Source organism: Vanrija pseudolonga, chromosome 6, assembly GCF_020906515.1.
Source record: "Vanrija pseudolonga chromosome 6, complete sequence".
Taxonomy (NCBI): Eukaryota; Fungi; Basidiomycota; class Tremellomycetes; order Trichosporonales; family Trichosporonaceae; genus Vanrija; species Vanrija pseudolonga.
Genome location: NC_085854.1, coordinates 1,794,263 through 1,811,224, shown reverse-complemented (window position 1 = coordinate 1,811,224; position 16,962 = coordinate 1,794,263). Strand labels below are relative to the sequence as shown.

The 16,962-nt window shown below is 61.5% G+C and overlaps 9 protein-coding genes across 11 annotated transcripts; 5 read left to right on the top strand and 4 right to left on the bottom strand.

The window, feature by feature from the left end:
• Positions 1 to 74: 74 nt before the first annotated feature.
• Positions 75 to 966, top strand: aps-2 (AP-2 complex subunit sigma). The gene is made up of 5 exons (XM_062775020.1): positions 75 to 273; positions 309 to 479; positions 521 to 641; positions 692 to 744; positions 794 to 966. The coding sequence occupies exons 1-5, from the start codon at positions 250 to 252 to the stop codon at positions 893 to 895; spliced, it is 471 nt and encodes a 156-aa protein (XP_062631004.1). The 5' UTR covers positions 75 to 249; the 3' UTR covers positions 896 to 966.
• Positions 967 to 994: 28 nt separating this feature from the next.
• COX23 (Cytochrome c oxidase-assembly factor COX23, mitochondrial) lies at positions 995 to 1,665 on the bottom strand. The gene is made up of 5 exons (XM_062775019.1): positions 1,505 to 1,665; positions 1,417 to 1,443; positions 1,294 to 1,368; positions 1,205 to 1,249; positions 995 to 1,169 (listed from the first exon to the last, which is right to left on the bottom strand). The coding sequence occupies exons 1-5, from the start codon at positions 1,622 to 1,624 to the stop codon at positions 1,131 to 1,133; spliced, it is 306 nt and encodes a 101-aa protein (XP_062631003.1). The 5' UTR covers positions 1,625 to 1,665; the 3' UTR covers positions 995 to 1,130.
• Positions 1,666 to 1,829: 164 nt separating this feature from the next.
• Pqlc1_1 (PQ-loop repeat-containing protein 1) lies at positions 1,830 to 3,116 on the top strand. 2 transcript variants are annotated; one of them, XM_062775017.1, is made up of 9 exons: positions 1,830 to 1,918; positions 1,954 to 1,978; positions 2,024 to 2,046; positions 2,079 to 2,101; positions 2,144 to 2,215; positions 2,255 to 2,556; positions 2,699 to 2,808; positions 2,846 to 2,922; positions 2,960 to 3,116. In XM_062775017.1, exons 1-9 carry the CDS (start codon positions 1,866 to 1,868, stop codon positions 3,055 to 3,057), a joined length of 783 nt encoding a protein of 260 aa, XP_062631001.1. In that variant the 5' UTR covers positions 1,830 to 1,865; the 3' UTR covers positions 3,058 to 3,116. The 2 variants fall into 2 exon arrangements, with proteins under 2 accessions (XP_062631001.1, XP_062631002.1); XM_062775018.1 differs by having other exon boundaries at positions 2,144 to 2,556.
• A 3-nt stretch (positions 3,117 to 3,119) lies between these two features.
• On the bottom strand, positions 3,120 to 4,065 carry qcr7 (Cytochrome b-c1 complex subunit 7). Its single transcript, XM_062775016.1, has 4 exons — positions 3,996 to 4,065; positions 3,700 to 3,847; positions 3,349 to 3,468; positions 3,120 to 3,266 (listed from the first exon to the last, which is right to left on the bottom strand). Exons 1-4 carry the CDS (start codon positions 4,025 to 4,027, stop codon positions 3,174 to 3,176), a joined length of 393 nt encoding a protein of 130 aa, XP_062631000.1. The 5' UTR covers positions 4,028 to 4,065; the 3' UTR covers positions 3,120 to 3,173.
• A 637-nt stretch (positions 4,066 to 4,702) lies between these two features.
• Positions 4,703 to 5,458, bottom strand: LOC62_06G008479 (uncharacterized protein). The gene is made up of 3 exons (XM_062775015.1): positions 5,237 to 5,458; positions 4,871 to 5,186; positions 4,703 to 4,808 (listed from the first exon to the last, which is right to left on the bottom strand). Exons 1-3 carry the CDS (start codon positions 5,440 to 5,442, stop codon positions 4,761 to 4,763), a joined length of 570 nt encoding a protein of 189 aa, XP_062630999.1. The 5' UTR covers positions 5,443 to 5,458; the 3' UTR covers positions 4,703 to 4,760.
• Positions 5,459 to 5,726: 268 nt separating this feature from the next.
• Positions 5,727 to 7,837, top strand: ATP2 (ATP synthase subunit beta, mitochondrial). The gene is made up of 4 exons (XM_062775014.1): positions 5,727 to 5,994; positions 6,214 to 6,526; positions 6,579 to 6,952; positions 7,005 to 7,837. Exons 1-4 carry the CDS (start codon positions 5,832 to 5,834, stop codon positions 7,787 to 7,789), a joined length of 1,635 nt encoding a protein of 544 aa, XP_062630998.1. The 5' UTR covers positions 5,727 to 5,831; the 3' UTR covers positions 7,790 to 7,837.
• Positions 7,838 to 8,863: 1,026 nt separating this feature from the next.
• LOC62_06G008477 (uncharacterized protein) lies at positions 8,864 to 9,955 on the top strand (the record flags this gene model as incomplete). The annotated part of the gene is given in 3 exon segments (XM_062775013.1): positions 8,864 to 9,087; positions 9,119 to 9,911; positions 9,923 to 9,955. The coding sequence occupies 3 exon segments, from the start codon at positions 8,864 to 8,866 to the stop codon at positions 9,953 to 9,955; spliced, it is 1,050 nt and encodes a 349-aa protein (XP_062630997.1).
• Positions 9,956 to 11,420: 1,465 nt separating this feature from the next.
• scd1_1 (Rho guanine nucleotide exchange factor scd1) lies at positions 11,421 to 15,454 on the top strand (the record flags this gene model as incomplete). Its single annotated transcript, XM_062775012.1, has 7 exons — positions 11,421 to 11,445; positions 12,217 to 12,422; positions 12,470 to 12,599; positions 12,639 to 12,953; positions 13,005 to 14,232; positions 14,279 to 15,287; positions 15,335 to 15,454. The coding sequence occupies 7 exons, from the start codon at positions 11,421 to 11,423 to the stop codon at positions 15,452 to 15,454; spliced, it is 3,033 nt and encodes a 1,010-aa protein (XP_062630996.1).
• A 95-nt stretch (positions 15,455 to 15,549) lies between these two features.
• On the bottom strand, positions 15,550 to 16,922 carry SPAC4C5.03_1 (putative protein). 2 transcript variants are annotated; one of them, XM_062775010.1, is made up of 8 exons: positions 16,868 to 16,922; positions 16,760 to 16,834; positions 16,673 to 16,717; positions 16,528 to 16,620; positions 16,417 to 16,490; positions 16,189 to 16,380; positions 15,837 to 16,146; positions 15,550 to 15,798 (listed from the first exon to the last, which is right to left on the bottom strand). In XM_062775010.1, the coding sequence occupies exons 1-8, from the start codon at positions 16,907 to 16,909 to the stop codon at positions 15,685 to 15,687; spliced, it is 945 nt and encodes a 314-aa protein (XP_062630995.1). In that variant the 5' UTR covers positions 16,910 to 16,922; the 3' UTR covers positions 15,550 to 15,684. The 2 variants fall into 2 exon arrangements, with proteins under 2 accessions (XP_062630995.1, XP_062630994.1); XM_062775011.1 differs by having other exon boundaries at positions 15,837 to 16,380.
• Between the last annotated feature and the right edge of the window lie 40 nt (positions 16,923 to 16,962).

Here is a 16,962-nt window from a genome sequence, read left to right as displayed (position 1 = left end):
AGTCGCCATTCCCCGTGCCCTGAGCCAGAGTGACCATCGTCGTCGTCACTGACAAGTGCCAACTGACTGACTCACATTGCGGCAACTACAACCCACAACTGGGCATCAACACTCCGACGGCTCGCTCAACGACAGCAGCACATCTAGCATTTGACCAGCACACACGGACACGGACACGACTGCACGCAAGTCGCAGCGCCAACTCCCTTTCACCCCTCCCCTCAACTCTCCCTCCCCCACCTCACCGAGATGATCAAGTTCATTCTCGTCCAAGTAAGCACCTCCCCACACGCGCGCGCTGACCCCAGAACCGCCAAGGCAAGACACGGCTGTCCAAGTGGTATGTCCCATTCGCCGACGACGAGAAGGTGTGTAACTGCTGCCGTCGCGCCGAGCTCACCCGCCAGGTCAGGATACGCGGCGAGGTCCACCGTCTCATCGCGCCCCGCGACCAGAAGTACCAGTCCAACTTTGTCGAGGTGGGTTGAGGGATTGTATCGGGAGCGCGCTGACACTGCAGTTCCGTAACGAGAAGATCGTGTACCGCCGCTACGCCGGCCTCTTCTTCTGCGTCTGCGTCGACTCGAACGACTCGGAGCTGGCGTACTTGGAGGCGATCCACCTGTTTGTCGAGGTGCTAGGTGCGTGCGGTGACGCTGCGCGAATGTAACACCGCTCACGCTTCCCCCAGACGCCTTCTTCCAGAACGTGTGTGAGCTCGACCTCGTCTTCTCATTCTACAAGGTGCGTTGGTGTTCGTCGCTTGGGAAAGTAAAGCTCACCCACGCCCCAGGTCTACGCCATCCTCGACGAGGTCTTCCTGGCGGGCGAGATCGAGGAGACAAGCAAGCAGGTCGTGCTCGACCGCCTCGACTACCTCGAGAAGCTCGAGTAGAGACTGACTCCCGACGATATGATGTCCTGGCCAGCCGCGCCCACGCTATCTATGCAATGTTGTACTACCCGTCGTGTCTGCTCCTGCTCGTCTCGGCCCTTGTTCAGTAGTGCTGCATGTGCGCTGTGCGCGAGTACAATGGTGGCCGTGGCCGTGGAGCCCGTCTGCGTCGAGTCTTCCTGTGTGCACATCTCTCTCCCTCTCTCTCTCCGATGATCCTCCCTCGCTGCGCCCCTCATACCCCATTCTTCCGGTCATTCTTGCGCTGTTCAAGCTGGCCGTCAGCTCCCACTCACACACCACACGCACCCATTTCGCCTTGCACTCGCGGTACGCCTTGAAGTACTCGTAGCACTGCAGGAGTCAGCATGACGCGCGGTGCTGGGCACACCACCCACCTCGCCCTTGTTGTACCGCGTCTGCTCGAGGCACTGCAGCGAGGCCTTGGACGCCTTCTCGCACGGGTCGGAAAACTGGGGGAGTTAGCAGCGTACAATGCAAGCGGCAAGGACAGTACACACCTTGCTGACTGTCTTGTGGTTCTGTATCTGGTCAGCCTTGCCTCCTGACCCGAGGAACGGCAGTCCTCGTTGAAGCTCGTCGACCCACCTGGTGCACCTTGAACTTGACCTTGTAGTCCTCTGGCTCCTTCAGGTCCTCGCTGGGCGGCTTGGGGCGGTACTCGAGCGGCGTGCGCGTCGTGCTAGGCGGGACGGGGGTGGCGGCCATGGTGCAGGCGGGGGTGGGCGTGAGCGAACGACGAAGAGAAGTGAGCCGAGTAAGTGGCTGTCGTTGCCGGGTGATGCCTTTTCGGCGCGACGACGAAAGTGCGCCGCCGCCCGTCGCTCGCCGCCAGCGCCCAATGCGGGGCCCACGCAGGTTAGCGTAGCCTTGTTGCCAGGCCGCGCAACTCTTGCCTCCATATCGTCCATCGCATCACCCATTCCGCACGCTGCACACGACCACAAGCATGGGCTTCGAGGCAGTAGTCGGGACACTTGCTTCGGTCGGCATGGCCGTCGGGTGCGTGCGGCGCGCTGGGCTGGCGCTGACTCTAGCCCGCCGCTCGTTTACGTCGACCAGGTGGGTTGCCAACGGTTAAGCATGCCCAGGTAGCTAACCCTCCAGGCTTACAGTATTATCAAGAAGAGGTAGGCGTAGCTACGAGCTCGCTGACTTGCAGGGACTCGTCGGGCTTCTCTCATGGTGCGTGACTAACGAACTCTACACCGCTCACACCGCCCGTAGACGTCTGCGGCGTCATCATCATCGCATGTACGATCCGCGTCTTCTTCTGGCTCGGGGAGCACTTTGAGACGCGTACGTGGCCCCTGCCTCAGCCAAGCTCACGCGGTGCAGCACTGCTCGTCCAGGCCCTGCTGCTCATCATCTCGCAGCTCGCACTGCTGTGGATCTGCCTGTACTACTCGCCGCAGCGCAAGACCAAGGCCGTCGAGCGGGACGACGAGGCGGAGGGCGACGAGGAGACGGACCGCACGGCATTCTTGCCTGAGGAGAGCGCCGCCCCAGAAGCCCCGGCATGGCGCCGCCCGTTCAACTTCTGGCAGTGGGACAACTTTGGCAGCTACCTCGAGTTCTTGGCCGGGTTGATTGTTGTGCTCTCTGTCCTGCAGTTTGCCCTGGGCCGGTTCCGATGGTACGTGCGTATTCGCAGGCGTGAAGCTGACGATGCAGGTACATTAATGTGTAAGACGAGGCCGACGGTGCAATACTGACAACAGACTCGGATACCTCGCTCTGACGATTGGTGGGTCACCCTGGACCTCACCCCGCGCTGACCAGCCAGAGTCGACCCTCCCCGTCCCCCAGTTCATCTCAAACTTCCGCCGCAAGTCGTGCTACGGCTTCCGGTCGACGACGCTCGCCGGCTGGCTGTTCGGCGACACGTTCAAGTAGGTGGCCGCGTGGCACCGTCGCTGACCGCCGCAGGACGGGATACTACTTTATCCGCAACAACCCGCTGCAGTTCAAGGTGACTGGCCTCATGACCATCTGCTGGGACATTGGTGCGTTGTGCCACCTGCCGCATAGCACTAACGCCAGGCGTCCTCATCCAGAGGATATACTACGGCGCCGAGAAGCCGGCAAACACCTTGGCGCTAGGTGACGACGCCGGAGACGAGCGTGCTCTAACCCCCTAGACGCGATCCAGACCTAAAGTCATCCCCACCCACACCCCCTCAACTCATACACATGGATGTGATATCCGTTACGTTTTGTTTTGCATAGGACGCAGTCTAGATTACGCAGGGTCGGTTTACTTGCGGACGACCTCGATCGTGTCCCATGTGGCGCGCTCGGCGTCCTCACGGGCGACCTCCTCGACAAGGGGGGCGAGGTAGCGGACGTCCTGGGGGTGTGTTAGGGCTTGCGTACATTTGTGTGGGCTACAGCTGCGGCTGCAGCCACAGCCCACACGCGAATCCACTCACGTCCTCGGCCTTGACCCACTCGGCCTTGGGGAGAGGGCGGCGCATCAGGTCCTGCTGGAAGGCGACGCGGAAGCGGTAGACACGGTCGTAGCCCTCCTTGGCGGGGAGGCGCGAGATAGCCTGGGGTGGTTAGTGCGAGTTGAGGGGGAGTTGGGGTTGTGGTGCGGTGTGCGATATGCGGTGTGTCGGCCGGCAACGTCACAGTTGCCGATTGTGTGTCGGCGTCGTCTTCCTCATTCTCCTCGCCATGATTCTCTGCTTCGTCCCTCCCCGCCCTCCGTCCTCAGGGCACCCGCCTCCTGCTCAGACCGCACCAACGCAGCACCACACCACGCCACCACGCGCACCCACCTTCTCGACATCGAGGCGCTCCTCAACCAAAAGGTCGTCGTACTTGAGTCCGACCTTGCGGTGGCCAGCGGCGTTGGCGTACGCGTTGGCGAGGGGGCGGAGCGAGTTGTACAGGCCGGCCGAGTAGGCCTTGATCTGCTTGGCGAAGCTGTGGGCGTGGAGTTGGGTGTGCAGGCGAGGCGAGTTGCGCAGAGTCACCGGACAGTACGATACGAGCGGGGCACGAGGTCGGCGAAAGCGGGAGAAACGGGGTCAGCGTGTATACCGGCGCCAGCGGCACGCGCGCCCACACTCACGAGATGCCGAGGGGACCGCCGAGGAGAACCATGGTGATGAGTGGTGGTGGTGTGGTGGTGATCGATGCACTCGTCCGCGAGTTCAAGGCTGCAATGCGCCGTACTTCGTTGGCTCGTGGTGGTTCGGGTGCTCGCGGGCGCGGAAGCAATTCTGGCTGTGGGCACGACGGTACGGTGACGACTGGTGAGAGACTACGACGACGCAGCCTGGCGCAAAGCGCCGCAAGGCCTAATGCCGAAAATCCCCGCCAGTGGGTGCTGGGTGCATTCGTGCACCAGAGGCCAGTATTTAATGCATGCATCATGATGGGGTGGGTATAAGCGAACTAATGTACATGCATGCAAGGCGATATGTGTGCAGTGTTGGGGTGGGGAAGGCAGGAGGGAAGGGCGATCACCTTGTGGCAGCTGGCTGGTGGCAGGTTGATGCCTCGACGAGCTCGTCAAGCTTTGAGCTGCCTCGTTCCCTTCGTCTTCACTTGGCGGGGCCGGCGGGGCATTGTCCCGTTTAAAGACGGTCTGGAACAGGTATGTTGTTGCCCTTGTGCCCCGTCACATGCCAGCAAGCAGGTGTGTGCACACACGACACCCCAAAGGACCTTCCTCGGGATCTTCCTCGACGAAGTGGCAGCGACCGGCTACTTCACGCCCACTTGCGCCCCTCGTCACACACGTCGACTCGAGTCACCCACACCCCCTTCCCCCCGCCTGATGCTACCTGCCATGCATGGTTCGTACAAGTGAGAAGTGAAAATGTGTAGGGGATTAGAAAGGAAGAGACGGCTTGAGCTTCTTCTTCGCTTCCTCCTTGGTCTGGCGTCGTCGTCAGCAATCACAACAATAACAACAATACACCGTAACAACACCCCACGCACCTTCTTCCACATCTCGATGCGCTTCTCCATTCCCTCGAGACGATCCTTGCGCTCCTGCACGCGGGAAGCCTTCTCGCGCTCGTGCTTGTGGCCTTTGAACATGCGCTTCCTCGAGCCGTAAAGCCCCAATGCCTTCTTCTCGGCCGGCACGCTGCCCTCCCACGTCACGAGCGTGCCGTCGACCCACTGCACGGCCTTGGGCTCGTCGACGCGGTTCAGAGGCGATGGAGGCAGCGCCCAGCCGGGGTACTGCTGCAGGTACTGCTTCTGCCGGCGTGCCGAGATGGGCACGACCCACGCGCCGTTGTGGCCCTCGCTGGGGAGAGTTAGCTGAGCACACAAAATACCGTCCCGCATTCGACGCACTTCGCAATGCCAATGAAGGGGTTGCGGATCTGAATGGGCCCACTCGAGCCCTCTGGACGCGCCTCAATGTTGCGGCGGATGAGGTTGAACAGCGCATTGGGGAGCACCCGCGCGTCAACGACCTCGGGGATCGCCTGGATAGATGCCGCCGCAGCAGCTTTTGATGTCGTCGCCGTTGTCGTGAGGAATCGCCTTGCCGCGTTCATTGTGCGTGGTGTGTATGATGTCTCGATATCGATGACTTTCTGACTTTTGGTCAATCCTCACGGTACCTGCCGGAGTGGAGGCCATACCACGTTGTCATTTGGATCCGCAATGCACAGGCGCCACAGCTCTGCACGCCTGGCGGGGATATGACCCGGGCATATCTCCGCCGCACCCTGGCGCTGCCGCGACCTGCCCCGAGGGCTCACAGCCATTCTCCGTTCTGAGTGGGTGGTTTTGGTGCAGGAGGGCGCCCATCCGCCGGCCAGCCGCACCACCCCTCCCCCCCGGTAACGTGTGCTCCCCACCAAGTTGACTGTTACTTCTTCCTACACCCCTTCCTCTCCTTACCTCCTCCTCACCTCTCTCCCCTCTCTAAAACCTCGGCGACATGACTCTTGTCACCCGCTCTGCCATCCGCCTCTCGCGCCGCGGCGGCCAGCAGCTCAAGAACGCCCGCGCCAACGCGGCCTTCTTCACCACCGCTGCCAAGGCTGCCACCGCCCTCCCCCAGGCCCGCGCCGAGGCCCGCGTCAACGTTGCCCCCAAGCAGGGTGAGTTGCAAGCATAGGCTCTTTTCAATACCACCCCGCGGTGCCCGGGCCCTTCGCGCATCTTTTCATGGCAAGCTGGAGCTCGCTGCCGACGTTTTTGAAACTCTTTTCGGCGTCGGGGCAGGTGTGATGCGGAGGGCTTCGGAACATCCAGGGTCGAATTGAAGAAAGAGGAGCTGCAACGTATCAAAGGTCGAGGTACTAACCACGTCTCTTCAGCCAACGCTACCCGCGGCTACGCTACCCCCGCCAACCTCCAGACTGGTTCGATCAAGTCGGTCATTGGTGCCGTCGTCGACGTTCACTTCGAGTCGGATGACCTCCCCGCTATCCTCAACGCTCTTGACGTCCAGTTCGCTGAGGGCCAGCCCAAGCCCGAGGGCGGCCGTCTCGTTCTCGAGGTCTCGCAGCACCTCGGTGAGAACACCGTCCGTTGCATTGCCATGGACGGTACCGAGGGTCTTGTCCGTGGCCAGAAGGTCGTCGACACTGGTGCCCCCATCACCATCCCCGTCGGCCCCCAGACTCTTGGGTACGTAGCATCGACCAAAAGCGATTCAACATATTTCTGACATCACTTCCAGCCGTATCATGAACGTCATTGGCCAGCCCATTGACCAGCGTGGTGAGATCAAGGGTGTTTCGACCCGCCCCATCCACGCCGACCCCCCTGCCTTCGTCGAGCAGTCGACCCAGGCCGAGGTTCTCGAGACCGGTATCAAGGTCGTCGACCTCCTTGCCCCTTATGCCCGTGGTGGTAAGATTGGTCTCTTCGGCGGTGCCGGTGTCGGCAAGACCGTCCTTATCCAGGAGCTTATCAACAACATCGCCAAGGCCCACGGTGGTTACTCCGTCTTCACCGGTGTCGGTGAGCGTACCCGTGAGGGTAACGACCTGTACCACGAGATGCGTGAGACTGGTGTCATCAACCTTGAGGGTGACTCCAAGGTCGCTCTTGGTGAGTGCTTTTTGTGGCAGAAATTTACACTTTTAATCTAACACACGTGCAGTCTTCGGCCAGATGAACGAGCCCCCGGGAGCTCGTGCCCGTGTCGCTCTTACCGGCCTCACGATCGCCGAGTACTTCCGTGACGAGGAGGGCCAGGACGTGCTTCTCTTCATCGACAACATTTTCCGTTTCACCCAGGCCGGTTCGGAGGTGTCTGCCCTTCTCGGTCGTATCCCCTCGGCTGTCGGTTACCAGCCCACCCTCGCCACCGACATGGGTGGTATGCAGGAGCGTATTACCACCACCAAGAAGGGTTCGATTACCTCGGTCCAGGCCGTCTACGTCCCCGCCGACGACTTGACTGACCCCGCCCCCGCCACCACCTTCGCCCACCTTGACGCCACCACTGTGCTTTCGCGTGGTATTGCCGAGCTCGGTATCTACCCTGCCGTCGACCCCCTCGACTCCAAGTCGCGTATGCTTGACCCCCGTGTCGTCGGTGAGCGCCACTACAACATCGCCACCAAGACCCAGCAGATCCTCCAGGCCTACAAGTCGCTCCAGGACATTATCGCCATTCTCGGCATGGACGAGCTTTCCGAGGAGGACAAGCTCACCGTCGAGCGTGCCCGTAAGATCCAGCGTTTCATGTCGCAGCCTTTCCAGGTCGCCGAGATCTTCACTGGTATCCAGGGCAAGCTTGTCCCCCTTAAGGACACCATCACCGCCTTTGAGCGTATCCTCAACGGCGAGTTTGACCACGTCCCCGAGAACTCGTTCTACATGGTCGGCGGCATCGACGATGTCCTTGCCAAGTTCGAGAAGGAGCAGAAGGAGCAGGCTTAAGGGTCGTAAATAGGCTCTACCTACATATGCACGGAAAGTGAACTGAGATCTTTTGTTTGATACACGGTGAATCGGAGCGAACGGCTGGCCCGATGGGCGGCGTGGCGTGACTGTCTTTCTCTTCAGCGGCGGCTTTGCATCGGCTGATTGTCTCTGTTTTATTGCCTGTGTCGGATCGTCTTTGTCTTTGTCTTCGGCACTCGGGAACGCGCCGCCGCATCTAGCATGTCTAGCATGATCTATCAGACCATCACCAGGCTGTCACCATCCAGTGTCGTGTCGTGTCGTGTCGCCTCGGAAAGAAAGAGCAAGGCGCGAGCCAACCAGAGTAAGGGCGACGTTGATCCGACACCATCGGTCACTTAAGCCGAAAGGCAGCGCCACGCCACGGCACGCCACGCACCACGTTTGATCCCGTTCGGCCGCGACCTCACCTCTTGGCGAATGTCTCAGTTGTGGCCCCTCGCTCCTCACATTGTTCATGAAACGACCGACCGACCGACGCCTCACGCCGGGCGCGCGCCCTTGGAATCTTATCTCGCGCCTTGACTGCCACCCAGCTGACACTGACTGACCGACCGGCCGGGGAGATAGCAAGGCGCCTGGCAAGGAATGAAGCGAACAAGCGAGGAACGCAGCTCGAGCTCCATATGCGCCACACATGCCCAGTGCGCGTGCAGCGCCACACGTACATACGCCGCCGAGAACATCTTTTGTGTGCGGGGTCTCTGCGCAGACACGCACGCTGGCCCGAGCGAGCGAGGTAGCAGGCAGGCAGAGTCGCACACGACGCGAACAGAAGGAACGCAGAAAAAACTACGCACCGCTACGCGCGCGCCCACGCGCCGCCCGTCCAGCGCCGCTTCCTTCAGCTGGCCTGGCCACCCGAAGAGGGAACGCCCGACTGACAGACGGAGCAAGGCACGCACGTACTCACTCGCCTCGCCCGTCGTGGTGTGATGTGCTGCTGCTGCTGCTGGCGGTGGTGACGACGACGGCACTCACAATTCCAGCGAGCAACACCTCCTCCCACTGACACTGACTTTACTATCGCCCCCGCCCGCCCGCTCGCCAATGTGCCCGTGCTGTCCTCCTCGTGCGCCGCGCGATGTGGACGGTAGCGACGAGGACAACTTGGCCGCCGAGTGGCCCGCCAGCCCGGCCGCCACGGCGTCGTCCGACGCATCGTCGCCATCGCTGCCGTCGTCGGCGAGCACTACCGCCGCCGTGTGCGGCGAGTGCGAGCACGCCGCAGCTGTTTCAGCACACACCCCGACATTCCAGCTCTTCTTCACTGCGTGAGTTTTTGCATGTGCACACTGACCCCAGCGACGACCTGCTCGAGGGCGGGCCGCCGGAAGCAGAGGACAAGAAGAACAAGGAGCAGCAGCATGACGACCCGCGCGCCGCTCGGACCGCCTCGCTCGCCGCCACGCTTCGGGCTGACCCGCTCCTCCATCCGACGGCGCCGGCGGCGCTTGCGCTGGCTGCTTCTTCCCTCGCTTCGCAGCATGCTCAGGCGGCGGCGGCGTGGGAGGCTGAGGCGGCGGCGGCGGCGGCTGCTTCCCGCCAGCAGCAGCATCACCAGCGGCACCGGTACGCCCCGCTGATCGCTGGCGACCATGACGCCGAGGCGCCGCGAGTCTACCACCCGTACGCGGCCGTGTCCGAGGATAACAACGGCAACAACAACGCCGGACGGCGCCAGACATGGCCGAGTCTGCTGTTCCAAGACTACTCTGACTGTTTCGCCTTGCCACCGGCCTCGACAAACTTTCTCGACTTTGACACGGATAACGAGGACACGGACACGACGACAGCGATGGGGCCCATATCGGCATCGAGCAGCCCCCTCCAGAGTTTCGAGGCCCTCTTCCCAGACGATAGCAGCAGGCAAAGCCACCGCCTGTCGCTCTCGGCCCTCCGCCGCTCCCTCTCGCTCAGCAGCGGGGCGCAGACTCCCAAACACCGATCCGTCTCGTTTGTAAATCTTGAAGAGGGCGATGAGGACCAGCACCATCGCGCCGCAGCCCGCACACGACGACGCCCCGTTCCCGTGCATACCCACGCTCCTCCTGCTGCTGGTGACCACTACCACCACTCCCGCGCGTCCCCCATCTCGGTACCTGCCAGTACATCAGCGTCGCCCTCGCCGACAAGTTTTGAAGCGCTGTTGCCACTGTCGCCTGCCGACCAAGATCAAACGACGACGCACGGTCCCCTCCTTGGTCATCAGCCCGGGCTGCCCTTGGTGGTGAGATTCGAGGGCGACGACGAGGCGGCCGTTGCTGCCGTTGGCGTTGGTGCCGGCCCTGATGGCGTTGGCGCACACGGCGGTCCGAGCACACGCCACCACCACCACCACCCCGACGACGACGACCCCGACAGTGGCTACAGTGGCTACGGTGGAGAGCGAGTCAAAGCTTCAGCCCCACGAGGCGCCACAGCCGCCGCAGCCGCAGCCGTGCAACAGCAGCAGCACCAGTACCTGGCCCGAGCAAGAGAACAGGTCCCGGTCGACCGAGCAGGAGGAGGAGGACGAGGAGAGCAGCACGACAGGAGTGATCGGTTCAGGCAAGTGTCGTTGTCGTCGTCGTGTGGTGGTGGTGGCAGTGGTGGCGGCAGTCGCAGTGGCGTCGTTATTAACACGCACGCCAGCAGCTGGTCTGTGCGGCGACAGTCGATGCACTCGTCCAAGGGAAGCGGCGGCAGCGGTAGCCTCAGCCTTCCGACCACCCCGTCCTCTGCAACGCACGCAACGACGACAACGACGACGACACCGACACCTCATCGACAACTCTCGTATCACCACCACAACAACAATCACAGCGTCAGCCTTAGTGACTTTGACATTCTCCGAGCCCTACCACCAACACAGAGGCCACCCACCCCACTCGAGCTCACACGCCTGCCGCCCCTCCCAGACCCCTACATTGCAAAGGACGACTCGTCGCCCACCCTATCCCCTGTCGACCTTGTACCTCCCAGTCCCAGCAGCTGCCCTCCATCATCACAAGACAAGGTCGACACATCTACGGCCGCAGTACACACGACAGACCCTGTTCCTGCTGCTGCCACACCCGTCACTCTCACCACCACCACCTCGACACCTTCCCCCGCCCCTCCTTCCCCCTCCTCTCCTTCCTTCCGTTCCTCGCCAGTTCCACCAAATCTTGGTGAGGAGTCGCACGCGGCATCCCCCAACGCGTCGTCGTCTCTGGCGACGTCCCTTCACTCGTCGCCCAATCTCCCCGATCTCACGACACCGCTAGACGACCTCGCGGTTGAACCCTTGGGCGCCGCCGCCGCCGCCGTCGCACTGACCACGACTTCGGACATTTCGCAAACCGAGGACGCCATGAGCACGCTGCACGACACGGCTCCTGCCCGCCTCGGTCCGCTTCCAAAGCCACCCTCCTCGGGAAAGCATTCACCAAGGCCATCACCCGAACCTTCCCCCAAGCCACCGTTCCTGCCGCTCTCACCACCACCGCCATCGTACGTGTTGAGACAGGAGCAGCAGCAGCAGCATCTGGCTTCAGACGTCTCGCCCTCGTATAGGAGCAGGACCATCAGCGCAGGCACACATGCCCCAAGCTCGGTCGGGACCTCCCTCTTCACTGGGTACCACATGCTCCATGGCAGCGAGAGCGACAGTAAGTTTTCTCAGCCTGTGCTATGGTTTCCCCGTCCTGACAAACACACAATAGGTGATGCTGTCGATCCAAACCCCCCATCACCACGGGGAAGGGTACCGCCTCACGAGCACCCCTTCCACCCCCGGGTGGTGTCACCACCGCCAGCGCTGCCTTTACCGCGAAAGCCATCTATTCGGAGCCCTGCCTTTGCAGCTCTGGTGGACGCTCAGTCCTCCCCAGACGAACAGCCACAGTTTGACCAGAGCCGGAGGGCGTCTCGTTACTCACAAGTGTCTTCAAACTCGAGCGACTACTTTGAATCCGCCACTACTCCTCGTTACAACAACTCGAGCGCCCTTTGGACGCTACCGGAGCGCCCCACGCCGGTGTCCACCGTACTCGAGGAGGAGCCACACACCGGTCAATCGGAGTGGCAGGAGGACAAAGCTACAGGTGATTCTCGCCGCGAGTCTACCTGGACGACGACCAGCACGTCCCGCGATAATATTAGCATCAAGAGCGCGTCTGAAAGGGGGACCGAACGCGGCCCTCCACCAGCCTTTGGTCAAGGACCAACCTCCCGCCGCCGCCCCCACACGGCGCCGACCACCTCTCAGCGAACACGAGGAGAGAGGTCGAGCACAGTCTCGTCGTCGGCCTCTGGACACTCGAAACAGTCGGGGGGTGCCCATCCTTTCGCTGCCCTCAACCGGGCTCCTTCACCCCGCCTCGCAACCGAAGGACCCGAGCACCTCTCACCAGTCCCTGCCCCAGCAGCTGGTCTCCCAGCAACAGGACGCTCGGTCCCTTCGCTGTACGAGTCGTTCAAGATGGCCGCCGTCGCGACTCCTGCCCACCAAGTCACTCTTGTTTCAGCAGAGGATGAGCATGGCGAGGAGGAGTGCCCCATTTGCTGTGAGAGTCTGAGCTTCACCTACCGCCTGCCTGGCGAGAAGCCCCATGTCGTTCCGGAATGTGGTCACGCCCTCCACGAGGTGAGTTGTCGAACTAGCAGCTTGGCAGCCTGCTGACTCTTGCCTAGGAGTGCTTCGTCACCGTGTACGGCAAGGTCTTGCCGTCCGGTTCTTCTCGCAACATTGGTGTCTGTGGTGTCTGCCGTCAACCAATGCGAGTCAGTGGCACAGGCGGAGAGCGCAGTATGGGCAAGAACAGTGAGTCGGAAGATGTAGTACTCGAGCTGAACAAACCAGAGCTCGCCGCATTGATGGGGGGCGAGAACGCGTCAGGATTGCCAGTCATGGGTAATGGAAGGCCAACTTCGGTTCACGGCGCAGAACACCTGGATGGCAATGGGGACGATGGCGTCGAGCCTGTGCAGCAGCAAGGAGCTGGCTTGCCATCTCGTATGCAGGACCAACACGTCAAGGTCGTCATCCCCCGCATCTCTATCCTCTCCGAGTACGCTTCGGTCCGTCGGGTCAACAACGGCAAGCAGATGGTCACGGCGATGGTTTCGATCGATATCCCTCCCGCTGCGGATAGGAGCAAGTACGCTGCCCGAACCCGTAAGGAGAGCTTCAATGTCTCCTCGTCCGCGAACAGCACTGCCCCGCCAGTTACGCCACCGCTCCCCTCCCCACCGTCTGCTGCATCATTCCATGACGCACTGGCTTCCCAACCCCTCAGCCAACCGCTGTCTCCCAAGCTCCCGAGTCCGTTCACCCATGTCGTGGCCGACCTGCGAAGGCGGCTGGAAAACTACAAGAGCCACGGGATCGACACGCTCGGCCCATTGCGACTTTTCGACATCCTCAAGGTCCGCAAGGGCACCTTCCAAAAGGACTTTCACATCTACCTCTTCCAAGAGGCGCTCATCTGTGTGTCTGAGGAGCGCAAGTCGGGCATCCGCAACATGTTCCACGGTTCCAGTAAATCCAACGGCGACAGCCATCGTACTGTGCTCAAGCTGCGTGGGCGGATTTACCTCCGCCACGTTCACCACGTTGTCGACGCGTCGACCAAAAAGGAGCTCAGCATTGCTCTCACCATGGAAACCGAGCAGGAGGGTATTGACTCGTTTATGCTCTCATTCAGTGACCGGAGCAGCCATGAAATGTGGAAGACAACAGTCACCCGGCTCGTCGAGGAGGCGAACAACCCTGTCCCTCCCTCACACATCGTAACGGGTGGCCCAGGGAAGGTGGCCAAGCTCATGGGTCCTCCTCCACCCGGTGTTAGGGCACCGACGGTCAACAGTGGCGTCAATCTGTCACCGGTGCCAGTCCCCGCTTCTCTTCACGAGGACATCCCGGTCTGCCCCATCACTTGCTTGGGAGACTTGGCGTACCACACTCCACTGGCCCGACAGCACACGCCGGTCGACCTGGTCATTGCCCTCTCAACGCCGTCCCACCCCACTCCCATATCTGGCGGTGGCGCGAACGGCCTGCCACTGAAGACCCGGCTCATGCGAACGGCACTGCAGTTTGTCCTAGCCTGCATGGGACCCAAGGACCGAGTGGCGTTTGTCGCAACCGAGCTGGGTACTCAGGGTGTGGTTCGCAAGACACCACTCCTCAATGCCACGCATCACGACAGCCGCAAGCGTCTCGAGGCGTTTGTCGATGGCCTCGGTATCGGCAAGATCGACGACGACGAGTTCGAAGTCGAGATTACAAAAGACGAGCGTCCAGACGTCGTGACTGCCGTAAATGTGGCACTCGATGTCATCCTGCAGCGCAAGGTCAAGAACCCGCTGTGCGGCTTTGTTCTCATCAGCGACACGGCCGAACAGATCAAGAGGTCTCAGATGGACTTGGTCACCGCGCGATTGGATGCTGCAAAGTGAGTGACTCGGACCTGACTCAAGGCATTAGCTGATCACTCCCAGGGTACCTGTTCACACGTTTGGCTATGGCAAGGCCCATGACCCGTCACCACTGTGGATGATCTCGAACCACACGCATGGCACCTACACCTTTGTCAAGGAGTGGTACCACCTTCGCGATGCCCTTGCGGGTGCCATCGGTGGCATTATGTCTATCGCGCTCACAAGCATGAAGCTGCGACTCACCTGCCAGGACAACGACTTCCGCGTCACCAAGGTGTCTGGCACCTCGCAGGCTGTCATTTCGACCTCGGGCAAGGATATCGACATTGACCTCCATGAAGTGCGCCATGGCGAACGCCGTGAGATCCTGATCGAGATGGAGCTCGACTGCGGTCCTGGAGGTGAAGGGAGCGAGGAGCAAGGTGACGACGGCGTCAGCCTCAACCGCCACCAGAGCATGGTCTCCTCTGGTGGCAGCCTTCGCAGCCGTCCCAGCCTCAATGTGCACAACATCAACGGACTCGGCGGTGCCCTTGACGCGCTGGCTATGAGCGACCCGTCGGTTATCCAGAGTGTCGTGTCCCGCAGCACCTACCCTGAGGGCGTGGTTGAGGAGGTGCCCGTGGTCGAAGTCGACTGCAGCTTCCACGACCCGCTGGCTGGCAGGAGTGCCGCTCGCCTCGCACACCCGGTGCTGCTTGCGCTTCCGGTCCTCCCGCCGTCCGCCGCTCCCAGCACGTCGTCGTCTGAACCGAGCATTGTCCGCCGCCGCATGGAGCTCCTGGCCAGTGACATGATTACCCGCGCGCTTCTGATCGCCTCACGCAAGAACTTTGGCCACGCGACGCGTATCCTCCGCGAGACGAAGCGCATCATTGAGACGATCGCCGACAGCACTCGTCAGAACATGCCCAGCCCGGCCGAGGCGCGCTCCCGCTTCGAGATTGCCACGGTGCTTGCTGTCGACGGACTGGCATCCACGATCCAGGACGTTGACATGTTCCTCGACGGCCTCGAGGTCAGCAAGGAGATGTTTGAGATGGACCACCGTAATTACGCTGCTCAGCAGGTACGTGCTCTGGAGGACCGAGGTAAACAGGGTGCTGACCACCACAGGCTGTCATCCTCCGCACGCAACAGAGCTGGACGAACCGTACGCCGACCGAGCTCCACTACGCGACGCAGGACGTCAAGGACCTCATCCAGGCGAGCAGTGACTACTCTCCACGAACATGAGCGTCGGCATCTTGCGATCTTGTCGAGTCCAACTATTGCCAGTGTGTGCACAGTTTTGGGAATCCGCGGGTTGTCTCTGGTCGTCGCCAGAGCCGTGTTGTGCTGTACAAACATATACCATTAAAACACGACGTATGCTACTATTTGTTATGTGCGAGCGAGGGAGTGAGTGAGTGGTGGCTACCGGGGCCTTCGAGGACATCCGGTGCTGAAGATGAGAGATGAGTGAGTTACGAGGAGAGAAGGGCCGAGCGCTCGTCGCTGGCGGATGGACGAGGCAGCGGGTCTCCAAAGTCGTCGATGCCAAGCGACTTCTGGCGGCGCTTCCAGAGAAGGCAGATGACCTGGGTTGTCAGCTGACCACGCTGGCAGGGAAGCTCACCAGAAGGGCGCCTTGCATCAGGCCGGTGACGGCATAGGGCATCCACGACGTCCAGTCGGTTCCTTCGCGGACGGCGATGCTGATGCAGAACATGACGCTGCCTGGCACCTGGATACACATTGTGCCGATGCTGAGGGCGCCGACAAGGCCCGCGCCGAACGTCTTGTAGATCTGGGGCGCGTATTGGCAGATGGCGAGCAGGGTGCCTGTGACGCCACAGAACTGGGCGAGGCGGCGTAGGGCGGGCTGCGGTGGCTTGGTTGTCGGGAGTGTGTTTAGGAGGACGAGCGCGAGTATGAGGAGGACAACGCTTCGTGTGTCAGCGGCGATAGAGCGAGCAGCAGTAATATACAGGTGGATGAGCGTGAGCCATGCCACGCCGACAGCCTTCCTCCACTCGACCTTGTTCTCGGCCACGAGCTTGTCGTGCGCCGCCGCCTCGGCCGCGTCGGTCGTTGGGTGGCCACGCGTCGCGCCGTACCCCAGCTGTCCGGGGAAGCGCATGTGCGGGACATGCGGGAAGTAGATGAGGTAGAGGATGAAACTGTGTGTGAGCTACAGTCGGATGTGGAGAGCTCACATGATGGTGAACAGGAGCCACTGCATGAACACCTGCACGAAGCCGAGGAGGGATTCCGCGCACTGCCCCCCGCTCTGGAGGTGTCAGTGGGGCACGCCACCAAAGACGTACAACTACCCGACAGCATCGGAACAGGGGCCACTGGACAATGAGGAGGTTGATCATGCCTGACGCGGACGAGGTTGCGCCCAGGAGGAGGAACCACTGGGGAGGGGTAAGTATGTGGAGAGACTACTGTGCAACATGCAACACGTACTGGCGAGAGACCCTCCGAGGTGCCGGTGCTGATAATACGGAAGTGCTGCGGCGTGAGTTGATTGCTCGACTTGAGCAGTCAACTCACCTGGGGCAGGTAGCTGACGATGAGGCCGGAGATGAGCGCCGTCGACAGCGCAAGCGTCCACGGGTCATGGTTCTGCTGTCAGCTAGCTTCGACTATTGCACAGCTCACATTTGGGCACGTCGATGGGTCTGGCAGTGGCTGGAAGACCATGTTGAGAGTGATTGGGAAGAGGTTAACGTGACGACGAATGCAACGCGCGGGGT